The sequence below is a fragment of the Nicotiana tabacum genome, chromosome 23 (assembly GCF_000715075.1).
Source record: "Nicotiana tabacum cultivar K326 chromosome 23, ASM71507v2, whole genome shotgun sequence".
Classification (NCBI taxonomy): domain Eukaryota; kingdom Viridiplantae; phylum Streptophyta; class Magnoliopsida; order Solanales; family Solanaceae; genus Nicotiana; species Nicotiana tabacum.
Window position 1 is genome coordinate 127,789,253 of NC_134102.1, and position 20,216 is coordinate 127,809,468.

Here is a 20,216-nt window from a genome sequence, read left to right on the forward strand (position 1 = left end):
CTTTTAAATTGCATGGTTACCGCATTGGCTAATGAGGAAGTCGTAATGTGCATTTTAAGTTTAGTACTCCTATAAAGTATGCATTGTTATGTGCTTTCAGGAGAATAATTCAATAGTTAAGAGATTACAATTTCAATTCTGCAAAAGAAGTTATCTAGTTAAACCCCTCCACTACTCTCTTCTTAATTTAGTTGTAATAAATTAATAGTCTGTTTGGCCAATTTTTTTTTTTTGACAAAAATACTTTTTTCCCAAGTTAATATGTTTGGCCAAATTTTTAGAAGAAAAAAAAATATTTTTGAAAAGAAGCATAAATAATTTTAAGAATCAGAAAAAATAACTTCTTTCCAAAAATACTTTTGAAAAAATGCTTTATAAAAGCTTGACAAAATACTAATTGTTGCTCAAAAATACTTTTCGAATTAATTAGTTAAACACAAATTGCTTCTTACTAAAATATAATTTTAAAAAATACTTTGACAAAAAAATACTGTTCAAAATAAGTTAATTTTAGAAGCTTGGCCAAATATGATATAATTTTTTTTGGTTAAGTTCTTGTCATATATTGGGAGAAAAAGGCCCACAAAAAAAAAAAAAAAAACAAAGGACAATCTGTAATTATAGAAACTTAAGAGAACAAACGGCAATTCAAATTACAAGACCGTTAATCGTGTACAATATATTAATGAAACAGAGATTATAATAAAATAGTTAAGCAAAATATACGCCGGTAAAAAGGGTATTTTAGTCTTTTCAGAAATACAAAAATTAAAACTCAAGAAAGAAACATCGTTCATGACCCACCACCACAAACTCCATCACCCGACCCCCACCCCCTCACACACACACACTCCCCATGACTCCCACGACCTTTTGAACCTCCTCCATTTTCAACACACTTGAAACCAAAGCTCAATTTCATCAACATTAAAGAAGAACAAGTAGAAGAAGAAGAAAGAGAAGGTGAATTCTGGAAGTTTCTGGAAAGGTAATGCGAGAATGGCTACGGTTTACAGAAACGGCACAGTTCCTAAAGGAGCTTTAAAGGTAGATAGGCCTCTTTCGATGAATTCAACTTCCAAATCTTCTTCTTTCAAATCCAAAAACTCCGGTCCTGCTCCGGCATCCGGTATCCGCCGTAAAAGCACTGGCTCCGTTGCTAACTCTGCTGCTTCCACTAAGGATGCTACCTCCGGTGAGTCAACTCCAAATTCGTCCTCATTTCCATTATAACTTCACTTAATTTCGTACAACGGTATAATTGTGATCTATTTTTTAAATGTTTGCGGATAATGTAAGAAAACTAAGCGCTTGATTTAATGAGCTCTCATTTCTTAAGGAATTTACCTAATTCTCGAGAAAATTGCTCCAAATGCGTCCTTATTTCCTTAATAACTTTACTTAATTTCGTAAATTTATTTTTATTTTTAAATTTAATGTAAGAGAACTAAGCGGTTGATTTGCTAGTTGTAGTAGTTGAAAGAGCTCTCATTTTCTCAAGGAATTTAATTAATTTCCGAAAAAGTTGATCTCTTTAATTTTTTTTGGCGGATAATGCGAGAAAAATGATCGTGTGATTGTGTTGTGATGGTTTTGATTTAAGTTAATTAGACACAGCTTTTTGATTAGTCAGCCTTTGTGATGAGTTTATGCAATGGAAACATTTAGTCTTTGAGGAATTAAACTAATCTGGAAAACTAAGTGCTTGATTTGTTAGGTGTGGTAGTTATTTAGTTAGGTAGACGAAGCTGTTATATTTATGATGAGTCTAAGCTATGGAAACATGTGAATGCAAAGGTAAAGTAGTACATTAATTTCCTTCAGGGTTTTAGTTAATTTTGAAAAGAAAAAATGCTCTTGTGCCATTGTTCTTTTGTTGTTGTAATAGCAATGAATTTTTTCTTCACATAGTAGTTATGATATAAGTTACTTACAATAAGCAGTCTGATTTAATTCTAGCATTTATGATGAGGTCTAAGCAATTGCAACATGTGATCCCAAAGCTAAAGTAGGTTTAATAGAGTTGGTAACTGGACTAGTTGTTGGAATACTGATTTTTTTGTTTGAAGAACTTGGAATCTTGGTAATAGATATTGGTTATATTCTGCATTGGCCAATTACCTATCAGGATTGTAATGCATCGAAGGACACCAATAGCGTAGCAAATGAACTAATGAAGTGTTATTGTTAATCTATTAATTTTATGCACTAAAGCTTTTTAAGATTGAGTTTTCTTATAGCATGGAAGTGCCAGTTCTCATTCACACGTGAATCCTACTTTTTGTAAATCAATCAACTACACCTCAATCCCAAATTAATTAGGGTATGAATCTTCCATATCCCAATTTAATTCAAGTAATATTTAGAGGATGTATCATAGTAAAACTATTTCTTATTCTGCTGGCAACCTAGTGGAACCTTCCTCGTTTATATTACAAAACTCGCCGGGTTTAATAATACTTTTGGAATAATGCGTTCAGATTCTTTTCTTGGGTGCTTCTGTTGAATTGAAGTTGAAGGAAGAAATCTGTATTGCATTATATGTTTCCAAAAGTCCTGTGAATATTTGATTAATCATGGAAGGGCTCATTTTACTGCTTTGTAACAGTTTCAGGACGCGTTAGAGTTGCAGTAAGACTGCGGCCTCGAAATGCAGAGGAGATGGTGGCCGATGCTGATTTTGCTGATTGTGTGGAATTGCAGCCTGAGGTATTCCAAGTACATCTCTACCTTTCTTGTCAAGGCAATATGAATACTGTAGGTTTTAATTCATTTCTTTTGTCGTTTCCAGCTTAAAAGGCTTAAACTTCGAAGGAACAACTGGGATTCAGATACCTATGAATTCGACGAAGTGCTTACGGAATTTTCTTCACAAAAGCGTGTGTATGAAGTAGTGGCCAAGCCTGTCGTTGAGGTCGCCTGCCAAAACCTAGCAATTCTGCTTTTTAATACATGAATTATGAATGAAATGTTCATCTTCTGCACATGCTTTTATCTAACACATTTAAAGAAAGAGGAAATTTACTACTGACTAGGCAGCGTCTGACTAATATACTGGGAAAGTTTACTTCAGAGCCATAAATATAGTTTCACTTCGATGCAGATTACAAGAGTTTCAAATGTTCTTTTTGAATTACCTAAATTAGCAATGAATGGCTTAGGTGCCTGTCCATCCATTACAATAAACTCTTCCAGTTCTCACTCTAATCAATTCGGCACTTTATCTCACATTTCAATTTTCCCAAGTGACTTGCTTAGTGGGCACCATTGCTAAACATTCCTGAAAATACGCCATACATTTAAAATACTTTAGTTCAAAGCACCTATATGCCAAATACGGTAAACAATCTCTCTCTGAGTAGCTTTCTTCTAGAATTATAAGATATTTATCTGGCCAATAACAAAGGCCATCTCAGTACAAATATTTCAATTAATAGCTTCTTTTCTTCTTGAAAAGCAAGCATAAGATCCACAGTAGCGAAACCAGGACTTTTACTAAGGGGATTCAAAATATACAGAAATAAACACATGCAGAAGCCAATAGGATTCAACAGCTCCTATATATACATAAATAATAATTTTGACCTTGTGTATACCGTGTAATTTTTCAGCAAAGGGGATTCGGATGAACTCCCTTCCGCCCTCATAGCTCCATCTCTGAATATCCATAACCACTCTGTAACTTTTAAAGTGTCTATTGGATTCAATAATATTAGTTTTGTAAGTTCTAATTAATTCCTTGCTCCTTAATATTGTAATTTAGATTCAGAAGTATCAAAATGTACATGGTTGAGATTCCTGGCTTGTGATATCTCTTGTTTAAACTTTGCTTTTTTCCCTTGTATTCTCATACTTCTTAAGATGTTTCTACGAACAATAAATAAGTTCCTTAGATTAAAATCCGCTGCCTGCGACCTAGAGTTTAGTTGATTTGCCTTATGCCACTATTGCATGCCTAGACCGGTTAATTTGGTAATTTTACATGGTTATCTAATTGCTTCTGTGTGTGTAATAAGGTGCCAATTTGTCTTACTCTTGTCTAGTTTCGTACGGCTGTATTCTTTCTTTATCTCTTTAAGTGCCTCGAATTTCTCTTTAATTTTTTTCTCCCGGCAGAGTGTTCTGGATGGTTATAATGGAACAGTCATGGCATATGGGCAGACGGGAACAGGAAAAACTTACACTCTTGGACGACTTGGAGAAGAGGACACTGCTGATCGAGGGATAATGGTTCGTGCAATGGAGGATATTCTTGCAGAAATAACCCCAGCAAATGATTCTGTCTCTGTCTCTTATTTTCAGGTTGTTTTGTCCTTCTACAGAAATGAGTTCCTTTAGTTGAGAACTTTTTATTTAGTTTTATTATCATACCTGATAATAGCTGTGTCAAGTTTCATTTGCATCTTTGGTTGTTTCATGCTTGTTTCTGACTTTAAGTTGTATAAGTTTGGTTGGTTACCTGTCAATGCAGCTTTATATGGAGAGTATTCAGGATCTCCTAGACCCAGTGAACGACAACATATCAATTGTTGAAGATCACAAAACTGGAGATGTTTCTGTACCTGGGGCTACTGCGGTGGATATCAGAGATCAGAAGAGTTTCCTTGAACTCCTTCGCCTGGGCGAAGCTCATCGTTTTGCTGCTAACACTAAATTAAACACAGAGTCTTCAAGAAGCCATGCTATACTGATGGTTAGAAGATTCTATCTCTTGTGGGTTATGCAGTTTTTTCTTTTCTTTTTTAGGTTGTGCATAGTGGCTTGACCATTGTTCTTGAGCCTTTTCCCAATATGCCAATGGACAGGGAGACATCAACAAAGTTCAATGTCACAGAAACTTTTGTTTTCTATCACAGGTACATGTTGAAAGGTCTGTCAAGGGAAGAGATTCTGCTATTTCATCTGAAAATGGGAGTACTTCTCACACAGCTAAAGCATTCAAGCCACCTGTTGTGAGGAAAAGTAAGCTAGTTGTTGTGGATCTTGCTGGCTCTGAGCGCATAGACAAATCAGGTGTGCTATCAAAATTTCTGGGCAAATGTATCTTCTGTAACTTTTATTATGTATTCACAACTGGAGCATTTTATTTGTGCTTACAGAAAACTTTGTTTTTGTTCAAGGATTATGATAGTTAATAGTTTTACACAAATATTCATACTCATGTCTGAATGACAGTTAAAACAATTCTGTTACTTGAGGCAACTGATGCTAAGTATTACCTAGGAGGTAAGTGAGTGATTGCTTTGGAGAGACTTCATTATGTGTTTTCCTTCCCAATCCTTTTGCACTCTAGTCACTTAACTTGAATAGGCATATCAGTCTGTTCACCCTTTAACCCTCTTTTGCGGCGTTCGGTGGGTTTCAACTAGGAAGCTTTTCTTTGTTTCTCTAAATAAAAGCCGAATTGATCTTTTGAAATTTATGATGCAAGAATGTGGCTACACTTTGGAACTGATTACTGCAGGCAAAACTGTGACCTATTTTTTGGGTTTGCCAGGCTTGTCGGGGTGGGGTTATCTAAGACACCATGTAGAAGTTCCTAATGTTTCTTTGGAGCAATGAGTTAAGATCTAAAACAGGATAAAGCTAAGAAGCATTGGTTCTTTGTTTTGTTTTGCATTTGACAGGAAGTGAAGCACATACACTGGAGGAAGCTAAGTCCATTAATCTCTCCTTGAGTGCATTGGGAAAATGTATCAATGCGTTGGCAGAGAATAGTGCTCATGTTCCAGTTCGTGACTCAAAGCTCACAAGGTTGCTTCGAGATTCATTTGGAGGTAAGGTACTTAATAAATCGATTTTGAAGCTTATTCAGGAATAGCAAACACAACTTAACATGGTCCAAATTTTAACCTCTGCACTTGAAAGCCAGGGAAAACTTATAAAGCATATTCAGTTATGAGAGCCATGCACTTCTTTGATTGTAGTTCTTGGAGGCTCAATTCCTGTACCTCAAGGTCTCTAGTGAAATTAAGTTTACAATGATCTAAATCCCAAGTTATACTTGAGCTTATTTTAAGCACTTTTGATACTGATATTCTTGCATTTCATTAAATTATCTTTAGCTGCGTGTAGAATTTTTAGTGTAAATCCACAATACCTTATTTTAACGCAGTAACCAACAACCAAATGCACAAAGAAAGAAACAGAAACAGAGAAATGTAGGGGCTCACGTCTTAGAATGGATTTGGGGGACAAATTCTAAGCTCTCATAACTAGCTGAGTCTAAAAACTGGGACGAAGAATAATTCATGTCCCAGAAGAATAATATATTTTTCCTTAGCTTAACTAAAAGAACCTGTTACAATAGGCAACGGAACTTTCAATGCATTAGTTCTTAAAAGAAAAGAAAAATCCTCACTATTTCAAGTCCAAGCTACATGGCTACATCCTAAAACGCTGAGTCACTAAGATAACATGCATCATTTTTCAGAGGTATAGAAAAACACTTGTATAGTCCTTCAACAAGTTTTAGATTAAATTATTTAAAAGATCTCCTTATCCCAAAATGCTGTCATATATAATATAAAGTCATTCTTTGGTTACAAGAAGGCTCTCAATGTAAACTAAGACATTTGATTAGGGGATGACCACAAATTTAAGACTTAGGCCGAGGATATCGTATTATAAATCTCTAACTGTTCCATATTGCGGACATTATGATTTCTTTTATGACTTGGTTAACTCAATTTAAGTTCATAGTGCAAATAAAGTGAATTAATTACTGAAGGATTTCATATCCTTTAAGACCAGGAGGTTTTATATAGTTTCTGCCAGATACTACAATGTAGTACTGGGTTGGCTTACATTTTGATCCAGTAAATCTTTTTGGGCCAAAAGATTGTTATCCTACATAATTTGCTTTCATTTGGAGCGTAGTTCCTTCTCTGGAGCTAGACTGCTTAACCTTGCACTGTCCGTGAAACTTATGAAAGTAGTTGCTGGGTGATGTCATCTGTTCAGTACTGTTTCACCTTTGATGCATAATCTCATTAGCCTTTCATTTTGTTTTGGTATCCTACTTAATCACTTATTATAAATCATCACCATGAGATGATAATTACTTTAAAAAAAGAACATTGTCATTGGACATTGAGAAAGGGCATCACATTGTTGAATACTCACAGGTACAGCAAGAACTTCATTGGTTATCACGATCGGTCCATCTCCACGGCATCGAGGAGAGACGGCAAGCACCATAATGTTTGGACAGAGGGTAATCCTAACCTCTATTTCTTTTCCCATGGGAATGTTTATCGTATGATATACAATTGTAGTCCTTTGAGATCTTTCCAGCAGTGTGGGTTGGCTTATGCTAACTCAGTTGTAATCTATTCTCTGGGTTTCTATTTGAATTATCATGCGATTGTAGAACTTGTATGCATGGATATAAGAGAATACTAGCAAACTTCTCTTCTTCCCTTTTTCTGCTTTTTACTAGCTAGGACTTGGAGTAAATTATTTGTACTTCTACAGGCAATGAAGGTGGAGAATATGTTGAAAATTAAGGAAGAGTTTGACTACAAAAGTTTGTCCAGAAGGCTTGAAATACAGCTAGACAAACAAATTGCAGAACATGAAAGGCAGCAGAAAGGATTTCAGGATGAGATTGAGAGGATTGCCCAAGAGGCTCAGATTCGAATCACTGAGGCTGAAAAAGGTTATGCAGAGGCATTGGAGGTAGGTACATGTTTCGTGAAATACGTGATAATATCTGAATCCTATATAACATGCCTTTTCATGTTAAGTTCATTTTCACTTTATATTATGTTACACATCATCTATTGTTTCCGGCCCTAATTTTTCATGATCATCTTTCTGTTTGAATTATGTAGTTTTGCATCACCAGATTATGTGCCATGACCAGGATTTTCACTGTCATTGTCTTTCTTCTCTTTCTGTTCCCTTTCTTCCATCATCTGCAGAGGGAGAGGTTGCAGTACCAGAAAGATTATATGGATGCAATAAGCAAGCTAGAGGAGCAATGGGCAGAAAATAAACAGAAGCATGAAAATGAAAAGGCCAAGGTGAGTTCAGAAGAATGCTACTGCTATTAGGAGAAGAATGAAGTTGAAGTCCACTTTCTATTCTGAAAGAGTGGTCTATTGTTTTTCCGAGGGTCCCATTGAAATTGTCCTCAAGCGTGGGTTGTTATAATTTATGATCTCATAAGCCTCTTCCTTGCAGTTCGTGTATGTAATAGACATGCTTGTCTTCTCTTTGAACTTTTACATATACCTAAGCAGCTGTCTGTGATTCTACATGCTCCTTTGAACCTTTGGAATGGCCCTGCAACTATGCTGAATATGTAACTGTGAAATAGCTTTCCTATCATATTTCAATTTCTGGTTCTACGATGAATGTAACTTTGCTTTTTGCTGTTTATCTCCCTCATTTGTCAGTCCTCAATGCTCTCTGCTTCTATGGAAGTTGCTGAGCTTAAGAAGAAGTTTGAAAATGAAACTCTTTTACGGAAAGCTGCAGAAGAGGAAATTGACAATCTTAAAAATCAAGTAGCACAATGGAAAAGGTCAGAGGTAATGATTAGTCTGAAAATTTATGGATCATATATATATATATATATATATATATATATATATATATATATATATATATATAGTAATTTTAGTTGGTAAATTGCTGATGATGATGTTTGTGATGTCGTAGGCTGCTGGAAATTCTGAGATTTTAAAGCTGCGCAAAATGCTAGAAGATGAAGCATGTCAGAAAGCAAAGCTGGAAGAAGAAATTGCAGTCCTACAAAGTCAGCTATTGCAATTAAGTTTTGAAGCTGATGAGGTAAACAGTATCTATCTTTAAATTTGTTGAATTAGTATTCTTGGTGAAATCATTGGATTTATACAGCCTTGCCATGGTTGACCACCAGAAAGAAAAAAAGTTCAAAATAAGCAGCTTTTGTGGAGTTGAGGACATGAATCTTTTTTCTTTTAAAGATTCATCATAACTAGATTATCATTACGCTGATCGTCAATCTCTTTCTCACACCCCTGTATCTTGGGTTTATGTGCACATTAACCTCACCTTGTAAACCAATAACATCCTTGAAGTTATGTGTTAAAGTGAAACCGGTAGTTTTTCCTTCCAAACTAGCGAGTTCAGCACACTTAAAACATGAGTGTCGATCTTTGTTCTGAGCCTTTTTGCCCCCAAAGTGCTACACCCCAAAATGACCTAGCGTATGATGTATGCAGATTTCAAAACTTGCCATTAGTTGTGGGCATCATTTGACACTTGGTTGAAGAGAAATTACAAAATTGAAATAATTAACAGTTCCTGTATAATCTCTTTATAGATGTGGACTGCCGTGCCGTGTAAACCAATTCACATTATTGTGCCCTTGGTCTGTGAGAAGTGCTTGAGGGCTTTATGCTTTTCTTTTTCCAGTTTGACTCTTCTCCACTAATGTATAAAGAACTTTTAAACCCTGCCCCTGTGATCAGTGTGCTGTATACATTTTGCACGTGAGTTGTTTCTGTTGAAGATTAGAAAATGAAATTCATGTTGTAGCTTACAGAAGCATGCGTCTTTTGAGCAAGCTTTTCAAGTACCTGTAAACCTGCAGATTTTAAGGTGTTACATGTCTGGGTATATGCACTGCCGAAAATTTTCACGTCATATGCACTGCCGAAAATTTTCACGTCATATAAACACGATTGCTGATTAAATGAGCATATTTGTCAGTTAAGATTAACTTACTCAAGTTAAAGACTATTTCTTTTACTTAGACAAGGAGAAGTCTTGATAGAGGAGGGACTGTAAAGCTGCCAGGCACTCTAGATTCTCCAATTCCTCCATTTATGCATCAACACCTAGGAGATTCAGGAGATGGAGAGAAGGCCTCGATGGCAAAACTCTTTGAACAAGGTGGGAGATGGACTTTATCCTAGGAGTTGATTTCATTTTTAACTCTTCTACTCCCTAATACAACTTATGTTTTTTTCACCAGTGGGTCTCTCAAAGATATTGTCATTACTTGAATCAGAAGATGCTGATGTGCAGATTCATGCAGTGAAAGTTGTGGCAAACCTGGCAGCTGAAGGTATTGTTTTGCTATTTCCTTTTCAGTGTTATATCTTTAATTGCTGTCTCTTGCTACTCGCAATCTATAGTTTGTTGGGCGTAGATGCTATCTGCTTGATTGAGATGTGTATACCTTATCAAATGTAGCTATACCTCATGAGTTTTCTAATTGTAGGTGGGATTTGGCTACAAGTCTTATGAATGATAGCTTGTCAACTTTGTTACTTGAATCTAGTAATAGTTATGCAAGTATCTCATTTACCGGATAAACATTTGAAGCTGATTTGCATTATCTAAAATATAGTACTCCCTTTTTCCGAAATTCTATCTTATGTTTCTTAGCTTTCTCTAATTATATATACCATACTGCTCAAACCCCAATTATTTATTTATTTGACACTTCACCGTTCAAAGTGGAGGCATTAGTCCTTATTTCTTGCTGTAAAGCTCCTCTAAGCATAAAGTTGAAGGACAAGGTGGAAGTCAGTCAATCCAATTCACTTAATTAAAAATATGTCAGTTAATCCAATTCACTTAAAAATGTTGGTCAACCCAATCCATTAAGACCATCATAGACCTTATAAAGTGTAGAACACTACTACCAAAAACCTAATGGAGGAATACTAAAACGAAAGTTAAAAAACAAGCAGAAATTATGTTACATGAAACAGTTGAAAATTTGAGAAATGACAAAAAGGTAGTATCAAGTCCATAAATGGTGGTGACTTTTTTCCTATTCGATCTATTTCAGAGGCAAACCAGGAGAAAATTGTAAAAGCTGGTGGTCTAAATTCTCTATTAACTCTTCTTAGAAGCTCCAATGATGAGACAATTCACAGAGTTGCCGCTGGTGCAATTGCAAATCTTGCTATGAACGGTAAGCTTTTCATCACTCACAGACTAGTGAATATTATAAGTTCAATACTTTTCTTTTCATACTGAAGTTGCTCTCTACTAAGTGACATCATTTTTTCAAATGGTACAGAGACAAATCAGGAGCTTATCATGTCTCATGGAGGCATCAGTTTGTTATCAGTCACAGCTGCCAAAGCCGAAGATCCTCAAACCCTACGCATGGTTGCTGGGGCCATTGCTAATCTCTGTGGAAATGGTATTATTTGTTGCCTTAAGCTGAATATTTTAAGCTAAAATTTCTATGTATTTCAAGCAATTGAGCAAGATGACTTAAGATCAACGGATATGGTAATATTCTTCTTTCTGATATCAACATCTAACTGTTTCATTTGATGTGGAGCTGTAATAGTAAGAGCATTACGTTCTCCCACATAATGGTGAAATTTCACCATTTTAAATTTGTTTTATATGATACCTAACAGAACTGTCCCTCTACCACCCTGCCCCTTCCCCCCTACCCCTTCCCCCTCAACCAAAAAGAAAAAAAGAAAAAAAAAGAAAGAGCTTACCAGTAAAACAAGAAAAAAGGATGAACCAATGAGAAAAAAGGAAACATATATTGTTCCATCAGAAATTCCTTACACGATATCCTTAATCAAGTAACCCTGCATTTGAATTTAGTCACGGTGATTGGATCCTGCTGTTGCTCACATCTAATGTATCTTTTAACTTTTCACAGAAAAGTTACAAGCAAAGCTACGAGGTGAAGGTGGAGTTAAGGCGTTACTAGGAATGGTCAGATGCCGGCATCCTGATGTTCTGGCTCAAGTTGCTCGTGGAATTGCTAATTTTGCAAAATGTGAATCAAGAGCATACACTCAAGGTTAGTGGTATACAAGCTTGCAGCTTGCGTTTTCTCTGCTCGTCTGCCTCTCCTCCCTCGCTTCCTGCACCCCCAGCGCCCTCCACTTCCAACCTTGAGGTTGTGAGTTCGAGTCACCCCAAGAGCATGGTGGGGAATTCTTGGAGGGAAGGATGCCGGGGGTCTATTGGAAACAGCCTCTTTACCCAGGGTAGGGGTTGCGTACACACTACCCTTTCCAGACCCCACTAGTGGGATTATACTGGGTTGTTGTTGTACTGTTAGCAATATTATAGTCAGTATCATAGTTTTGCACTAGTCTCCACTTATACCCAGTTGGGTGGTGTATTGCATGTTCTGGTGAAAAAGAGAAGTCTCACTACTATAGTTTCGTGGCATTGCCAATGATCTTACCATGACAGGAAGCAAGACTGGGAAGTCTCTCCTTATTGAAGACGGAACCCTTCCATGGATTGTACAGAACGCTAATAATGAGGCCTCACCAATAAGGCGTCATATTGAGCTGGCACTCTGCCATTTGGCTCAACATGGTAAATAGTAGTTCTGATTTGACTTTTTCCATTTTGCTTGAAACTGTGGATAGTCATGAATGCTTAAACTGTTAATTACAGAAGTAAATGCAAAGGATATGCTCAAGGCTGGTGCCTTGTGGGAACTCGTTCGTATATCCAGAGATTGTTCACGAGATGATATAAGGACTCTTGCATATCGCACGCTAACTTCCAGCCCAAGTTTCCAGGCGGAACTCAAACGACAGAGGATCGATTATGGTTGAACATTTCATGTCTTATCGAGACAAGATGGTTTTGAATATGGAGATATAGTTATTAACATAGGTAGCTGATTCTTTTCACAGAAACGACTGTTTTATCTTCAAGAGGTGACATTGGTTTTCAATCCTATTAAACTCTCGTTGAGATGCAGTGAGGGTTACAAGTTTGCAACTAACAGAAACAAGTGATCTTGTAAATTTGCGTGAATTAGTATGTAGGTCTCACTAGATTAAGACCGCTATAAATGTAAAGCTTTGATTTGTTTATTCATATATCAAATGAAGCGTGTAAGATGTCATTTAATGTTGCATTCTGGAAAACAAGGTATATTATTGGTTTTACATACGAATTCTGACGGTATGTGCCGCATGTTCTATGAAATCCTGGAACATTTGATGTAAAAAGAACATGGTATCGAAGGGGCAATAGTTAGTTTGTGGTAATTATGCATTATATTGTGTACCAAATTTTACCAATATAAGCACATCTCAGATAGAGATCACTTGCAAGGATTCAGTATGAGAATAATATCTCGTAGCCAATTCGAGTGCATGTTTTGCTTTGATTTCCGTTATAGTAGTGGAATGGCTTGATCATTGAGGACATATACTGTATCCTTTTTAATCATATTGCTCATTCTGGGACCCTTTGTTTATGTTGTCAATTATGTGAATTATGCACTCGGTTTCCACTAAAAAACATTTGTGTTAATCGATTGAGGTGAAATTTTGTTCCATATTATTAATTGTTACCAAGGTTGTATTTTTGTATTTGTCAAGGGCGTCGTTCATAGTCGCCGCAGCTCATAGTTGCGTATTTGTGGTATCAACGTTCTAAATCCTAAAGCATATTTTATAAGTTTATATTCTTCATATTCTTTCTTTATTATTCTAAGTTTTTTGTTGTGTTTCCTTGCATTTAAAACGTTCTGTTTGGGAGGTAGTGTTTGTCCTGGCTCCCATTTGGCAAAAGACTTGTACATACTGCTCAAGGCCTCACTTCTTCCTCTTTCAGTCACTAATTTTTTTTTAAAAGTATATTTTGGAGAGGTGAGTCAGAGACCGGAGGAAAGAGGAGTCATGTAAATCCTAAAGAAGAAGACGGCTATTACTGAAAATTGAACCTTGCTTCAATTGAATAAACAACTATTACTACGCCGCAGTCCTAAACAAGTTGAAATCGACAATATGAATTCTCATTCCTTTCTTTGAATGGTAATGAAATTAACCACTCTTGAAGGAAGCCAATGTCCCAGGATCTCGGACTCGTTCTGATAGAGTTGTTTTTCTAAATAAGATAAGACAAGAAGAAAGGGTGTAACAACAACGATGATACCCTCGTGTCTAAGCGCATCCACTTTTTAATCATTAGATTATAACTCCAATCCCATTAATGTGCAAAGTGGTTTGCTCCAAGAGGAGAGTCAATTGCTTGAGAAACAATATTCACAAGCATGATAAACAAGGCACACAACCTGTCGCTAACACTTAAAAAACCAGCCAATACTAACTACCTTTGGATCATTTGCTTCTTGAATATATAGCGACAGCTCATCTGTAGACCTCAACTGATGGGACACTATAATCATTTTTCAAATTTTTTTAAACACTTGGACTCTCAAATGGCATGGCTTCAAAATATTTCAGAAATTTCATGCCCATCCACTAGCTCAAAGGAAAAATTCCAATTTCTTTTTCTTGAGCAAGATATCGAACTAGTAAATTGTAATGGAGATTAAGGAAAGCGATATAATGTTGTATGAAAACATGCAAAACATAGAAACTGCTACACATATGTAAAATTTTTATCCTGGCACCCAGTTTTGCGTCACCCACTAAATTTGTACTTATTTTTTAAAAAAAAATTAACTGATACCCAATTTTTGGATAACTTCAGTTACATACACTTTTCTTTTTTACTGTTGGTTTCTTCTTCTTTAATTTGTGCTTAGTTGCAAAATGAGTTTGTTAAATTTGTTGTTGTTTTGACAATTTGATGATTCGAAGAACAAGTTTATATTTTAGAACTTAAGATTCGAAATCTGAAGTTGAATTCAACAGATTGAACTACTTAAGATTCGAATTTCTGAAGTTACATTTGAAAGATAGAAGAACTTCATATTTGATTTATGAAATTGTATTGAAGAGATTGAAATACATCAGATCCGAGCGGGTACACTTTGCAAAATTTTATGCAATGCGAGTATAACTTAAATGGTGACCTCAAAAGTGGGTACTCCCTCTTTGAAAAAATCAAATATTATGGATCATAAAAAAAGATCAAAAAATTAATTAAAGTGGACCAGAGAGAATATATATGAAAATTACAAAAGGCATAGGGTGGATGCCGCACCTATGTCTTGTACATATACAAACATATATTATATAGAGAGAGAGTTAAACTTTTTGATTACACACAATTCAAATCTATTGTCTCAAGTAGTAATGAATTCGATAATACTTACATTTGATGACTTAAGATTTCAGATCTGTTTTTGGATTCAGTAGAGGGAGAATTTCTTTTAGGAGTATACTGGAGTTTTGATCTGTCTAGGGGTTAAGTTATAAATATGGACCACTAAACCACTATACGATGGGGCAATTGTCTCTACCCTTTCTCCACCAAAAAGTCCTACTAATAGTATATTTCTTCTCGTACATTCACCCGACCAAAACACTGTGATGGAAACCTTAATCCTATGAAACACACACACCTCAGACTTTAATAAAAGTGTGTAAAATAGGAATCATAGAAACATAGGCTGCATCCAATCATTTTCAGACCCCCATTTGTAGCTTCTAACTCTTTTATAGTAATTACTTTTGGGCACTTGAAAAAGAATAGCCATGTTCAAAAATATCCATTAGATCATTTAGAGCAATCATACAAAAGAAATGCTTGCAGCCTAATCATAGCAGCCTCTCCTCTTTCTTTGATTACATTTTTTTTTGTATAAAAAGATGTATGAATATACTTCAATTAGTTCAATTAAAAAGTATATTCATACAATTACTTCAATTAAAAAGCTCAAAGAAAAAGGTTACAAGAGCTAAGCTAAATCAGGTCTAGCAGATTCGGAAGAAGTGAGGCCTATGTTGCTGAAGTTTAAACTAGCATGAGTATTAATCAAATTAAACTATTGCTCTTTTGATTATATATAAATCTACTTAGTATTCCAAATTTCTGTACTAGAGTTTATTACTACTATCTTTTTGTGGACATAAATCTACTGAGAGAAAGTAACCATAACACCAAAGCATCAAAGTTTTATTTTTCAAAACAAATGCCACGACAACCATTAAAATAATGTCAAAATTTTAAGAAGTCAAAACACATTATTCAGTTTTCGAAAACTAATTCTAAATAGAGTATAGCTCCTATATATGAAAGTGTAAAAGAACATTCACTATGAGATTATCTAAAAGATTAATACATGTCTCCGTTCATAAAAATGGGATCACTAACTTGAAAAGTAAGGAGATTACCTACTGTCACATGTTACAATACAATACACTTGTTAGTGTAGAACTTCTATAAATTGCATGTCTATAAAATAATCCTTCTAATTATGTGAATTTATTTCTTCTGTTTTAAACACGGTAAAAGTATGCTATCTCTTCCAATAATTTACTTCTCATTGCCATTTTTTTTTGCTTCCAAATGGTTGACCCTATTTTGTATCATAACAATTCTTGGAAAATTTGACCTTAATCTCAAGCAGAGCTGGCAATGGATATATTTATATATCATGGGAATATCCACATCTTACATTACTGCAAGCACAAGAAAGAAAAATGGGGGGTGGGGGGGGGGGGGTGTGAATGATCATAATTCATATCCACAGTGCAGAGGAAAAAGCAAAAGCTGAAGGAGCCCTCGAGAGTTTGTCTAAGTAATGTCTCTTTTAGAGAGAAAGAGAGAAGAGGACAGGAGAGAGAAAGAATGGATAAGGCTTTGAATCCCTCAAAACTAAGAGATGCTGAATATTTCTACTACAACTACACATGACTATACATGCATGGTGTGTTGCACTAAAAGCAAACAATGTGGTGACTAGGGGAGTGTGTTGTGGGGAGCTCTATTCCTTTGCTTATATCTGTGGTGCAGTGCAAAGAATCTGAGCTGTGTCTTTATAAATAAAAAAAGAGATCCGGTGCACGAAACTCCCGCAATATATATGGCATTCGAGAAAGTATTAGACCACATTGAATCTTATGCAAGTAACCTTATCTTGCATCTCTACAATATGTTTCCGCACCTTAAACCCGTGAACTCGTCAAACGACGCCAACTTTTACTATCGCGCCAAAACTCCCCTTCAAGTTTAGGAGATTTCTAAAAGAAACACATTGCATTTTTAATCTTTCTCCCACGCTATTCTTAAATGATCAGTTTAAATTCTATATAGCATTTTAAAACTTTTACTTTATCAAGTTATCTAATAAGTAACAGGCAAATGTTATCAAAAGTGGAATTTGAAACCTTAAAATTGCGATATATTATCAAAAGTGGAACTTGATAAAGTACATATTGTAATATGTACTTTTTTTTATCCTATCAATATATATAAGTTAATTCCTTCCTTACTTGCAGAAATCTAAATTCTTAGAATTCTGAAAGATATAGAGAAGGAGAGAGAAACAGCAAAACTGTGAGTTTAGTCCAGTCCAGAGTAGACCAGACTGTATAACGTAAGGCTAGACGTTACTTTGCTTTTGCCTCGAAAAAGAACTATGTTCAGTAACTGATGCACGTGCAATCCAGTATCCAAATGTAACTCATGTCTCCTTCTTCATTCATAAAAGCCCTAATTATTCTGAAATTCTTGAAAAAGAGAGGTAAAAAACTTTCAAAAGATCTGATTTTTGGGAAAAAAGAAAATGCAGCTGGAAATTAAACTAATTAGGAGTATAATGCTGCCCATACCTCTCCTTTTGTTTTCAATAGTTTGCTACCAACCAAACATTAATGAAGAAGATTTCTTCTATGTGGTCAGCTAATTATATTTAATATTACTATTATCAAGAAAAACAATGTTATTATTGCAACTCTTAGTATCATGATTATGGAATAATGATGTCCTTTTCCTATCAAATGAATCTCATACATTCATGGAAATTGATTTCACAAAGGAAACAATGAGTTTACAAAGTTAACTTCATTTGAAATTACAGCCACATCATCTCATATCATAATCAAACTCACAATCCAAAAAACCTAACTGAAAATGCAACTAAACTCAAATTCATCATGTGATGTAACTAAAATTAGGAAAAGAATTTTGGGAAAAAATCCCTCAAATAGTCAACAACTAGAAAACCCTTTTCCTAAATCTCGTTGCTAGAGTGTACTTGATGATGAGAAAGAAGAGTAAGAGACACCAAGAGTTTAAGCTAATTAAACAAGTAAATAAAATTAAGAGAAATTAAATTTACCCCTTCTATGGATGCGAGCAAGTTAGAATGGCGGTTGTCATTCTTCCTTAGGACCATGTTAATCTTCTCTGTATCGTTTTAATTTTGTCCAATATTCCTCAAAAGAGCCAGCTAGTTAGAATGGAGGTCTGCCGGTTGCCCAATAGGATTCAGAAGGTAACTGAATGGAGTTGAGAAGATTTGGTTGCATTCCATGAAATAGAGATGGGTCCGCCATCAATTGTTGTTGTTGTTGCTGTCGTCCTGGTCCTCCGATATTTCCAGGAGGAGATCCGAGTGTCCCTCCTCCTGGAACTGGAAGAGGATTTTGATCATCTTCTTCTAACGGAAGTCTTTCATAAGCTGCATTGCTAAACGACGCGGCCATAATCACAACTGGTCCAGATGCCATAAGTGCACCAACCACACTACCACCAACAACTTGACCTTGTCCACCAGCTAAATATATAGTCAATCCAGAAGCTGCTGGCGGAGCTGGTGGTGGAAGAAATGATCCGGCTAAGCTTAAAATCTCAAAACGGCCATGTAAAGTTACAATTGCACCTGGTGAAGCTGGTTGTCTTAAATTAACATTAGTAACAATACCAGTTCCACTCATAATACACACACCTCTTTGTCTTCTCCTTGCAAAATTTGAAATGCTTTCCATAATATCACAACCATCAGCAATTTCCATAACATGGGTTCTAAGAGCATTGGCACTATCTCTAGTAATGATAATCGGTGGCTTTGGTTTGTTCTTGGATCCAGCTGGTCTTCCTCTAGGTCTTCTATTGATCTCTCCTTCTCCTGAATTTCCTGTGTTGTTGAAGATATAATTAAGACTATTTTTAATTTCTAACAACTTAAACTTTTAGATGAGATCAGTTTAATACCTGTAATACCTAATCCGTCTTTTGATTCCCCATCATTTGGATTTTCATTATTGTTGTTGTTGATGTTGTTGTCATCGCGTTCTCTCTTCAGGCCAGACATGTTTAGGCCACTAGTTCCACTTTGTTCATCTTCTGAGGTTTGCTGGTGGAATTGATGTAAATTGAAATCTCTAGTATGGAAAGGAGGTGGGAGTGAATGATTTACTGAATCCATATATTCTTTAACTTCAATTCTACTACTTTTCTTGAGAGGGAAATCTTGAAGCCAAGAAAATGGAAGAACAAGCAAGCTAAGGGGAAGGGTTTGTAATGATTTGTAAAGATAGATAGTGGGAGGAGGAAGCTTAAAAAAGGAAGAGAGTAGACTTTGGGTTTGTTGGTCTTATTTTTCTTTTTATTCTCTTTCTTGCTTTCTGGCTTTATTTGAGGAAAGAGGGGTCTCTTGTTTATTGAAGCAAGGTACTCATAGTCTTCATCATAAAGAAGAGGGAAAGTGGGGTTTTGGGTGTCACCCACCAAAAATTCTCAGCTCCAAAATTCTTCATCATCATACTATGATTCCACTTCTTCTTCTTTGTATGTATAATAATAAGAACAAGTGAATCTTGGGGATACTTTGCTCTTTACTTGAAAAAGACTTATATCTAGTAGGTGCTTTGAGTTAGGGTTAGCCAAAAACTTAGGTTAGAGAAAAGAGAGATTCAGATCGAGCACTATATGGTTTTTATTTTATTTTGGTATGTCCAAATTTATATGGTACTATTCATATTCGAGAGTCAAACTTTTTGATCATAAATTTGAACAGAGAATCTTCAAGGTATTTTAATAAAATTTATATATTTAAAAACTATCCAAAAAGTAACATTAATTCAAAATATGAAAAAAATTGCGATTAAAAAAAATTTATTTGACTTTCAAAATTTAAATAGTGACACATAAATGAGAACGAACGGAGTAGTTTTAGTTTTTGGTTTTGGGCGGTGGATGGGTCCTCTCTTCTTTCTCACTAATTCCCTTGGTGTTTATAAAGGAATTAATTGAACAATTTTAATTTATTTTTATATATGAAAACCCCCATATCCACCTTTCATGCATATTCAACCTTTTGTTTTTTGTCATTTTCTTTGGCCTGTCTCAATCCATTAATTTCTTTCTTTTCCTTTGACCATGAAAAGAGGAAAAGAAGATAAAGAAAAAAAAAATCTATTTTCTTCTCTTCACATACTCAGATACAGATATTTGATTGGTTAAGGTTTTCTTATTTTCGTTTTGTTAGCGTATTATATTACCTCATGTTTCACTACTTCTTGCATAGTCTCAAGGAGTTAATTTGCTCATCATATTACTAGCTTAAC

At 35.4% G+C, this 20,216-nt stretch overlaps 2 protein-coding genes across 3 annotated transcripts; one reads left to right on the forward strand and one right to left on the reverse strand.

Moving 5' to 3' along the window:
* The first annotated feature begins 797 nt into the window (after positions 1-797).
* On the forward strand, positions 798-12,901 carry LOC107830354 (kinesin-like protein KIN-UB). Its single transcript, XM_075246764.1, has 19 exons — positions 798-1,195; positions 2,609-2,709; positions 2,792-2,914; positions 4,117-4,302; positions 4,472-4,693; positions 4,857-5,013; positions 5,628-5,777; positions 7,128-7,216; positions 7,477-7,680; positions 7,926-8,027; positions 8,403-8,537; positions 8,668-8,799; positions 9,747-9,885; positions 9,968-10,060; positions 10,793-10,918; positions 11,027-11,152; positions 11,636-11,779; positions 12,181-12,309; positions 12,391-12,901. The coding sequence occupies exons 1-19, from the start codon at positions 1,000-1,002 to the stop codon at positions 12,552-12,554; spliced, it is 2,718 nt and encodes a 905-aa protein (XP_075102865.1). The 5' UTR covers positions 798-999; the 3' UTR covers positions 12,555-12,901.
* A 4,729-nt stretch (positions 12,902-17,630) lies between these two features.
* LOC107830356 (AT-hook motif nuclear-localized protein 22-like) lies at positions 17,631-19,582 on the reverse strand. Of its 2 annotated transcripts, none has more exons than XM_016657885.2 (2): positions 18,871-19,582; positions 17,631-18,784 (listed from the first exon to the last, which is right to left on the reverse strand). In XM_016657885.2, the coding sequence occupies exons 1-2, from the start codon at positions 19,073-19,075 to the stop codon at positions 18,102-18,104; spliced, it is 888 nt and encodes a 295-aa protein (XP_016513371.1). In that variant the 5' UTR covers positions 19,076-19,582; the 3' UTR covers positions 17,631-18,101. The 2 variants fall into 2 exon arrangements, with proteins under 2 accessions (XP_016513371.1, XP_016513370.1); XM_016657884.2 differs by having other exon boundaries at positions 18,862-19,576.
* Between the last annotated feature and the right edge of the window lie 634 nt (positions 19,583-20,216).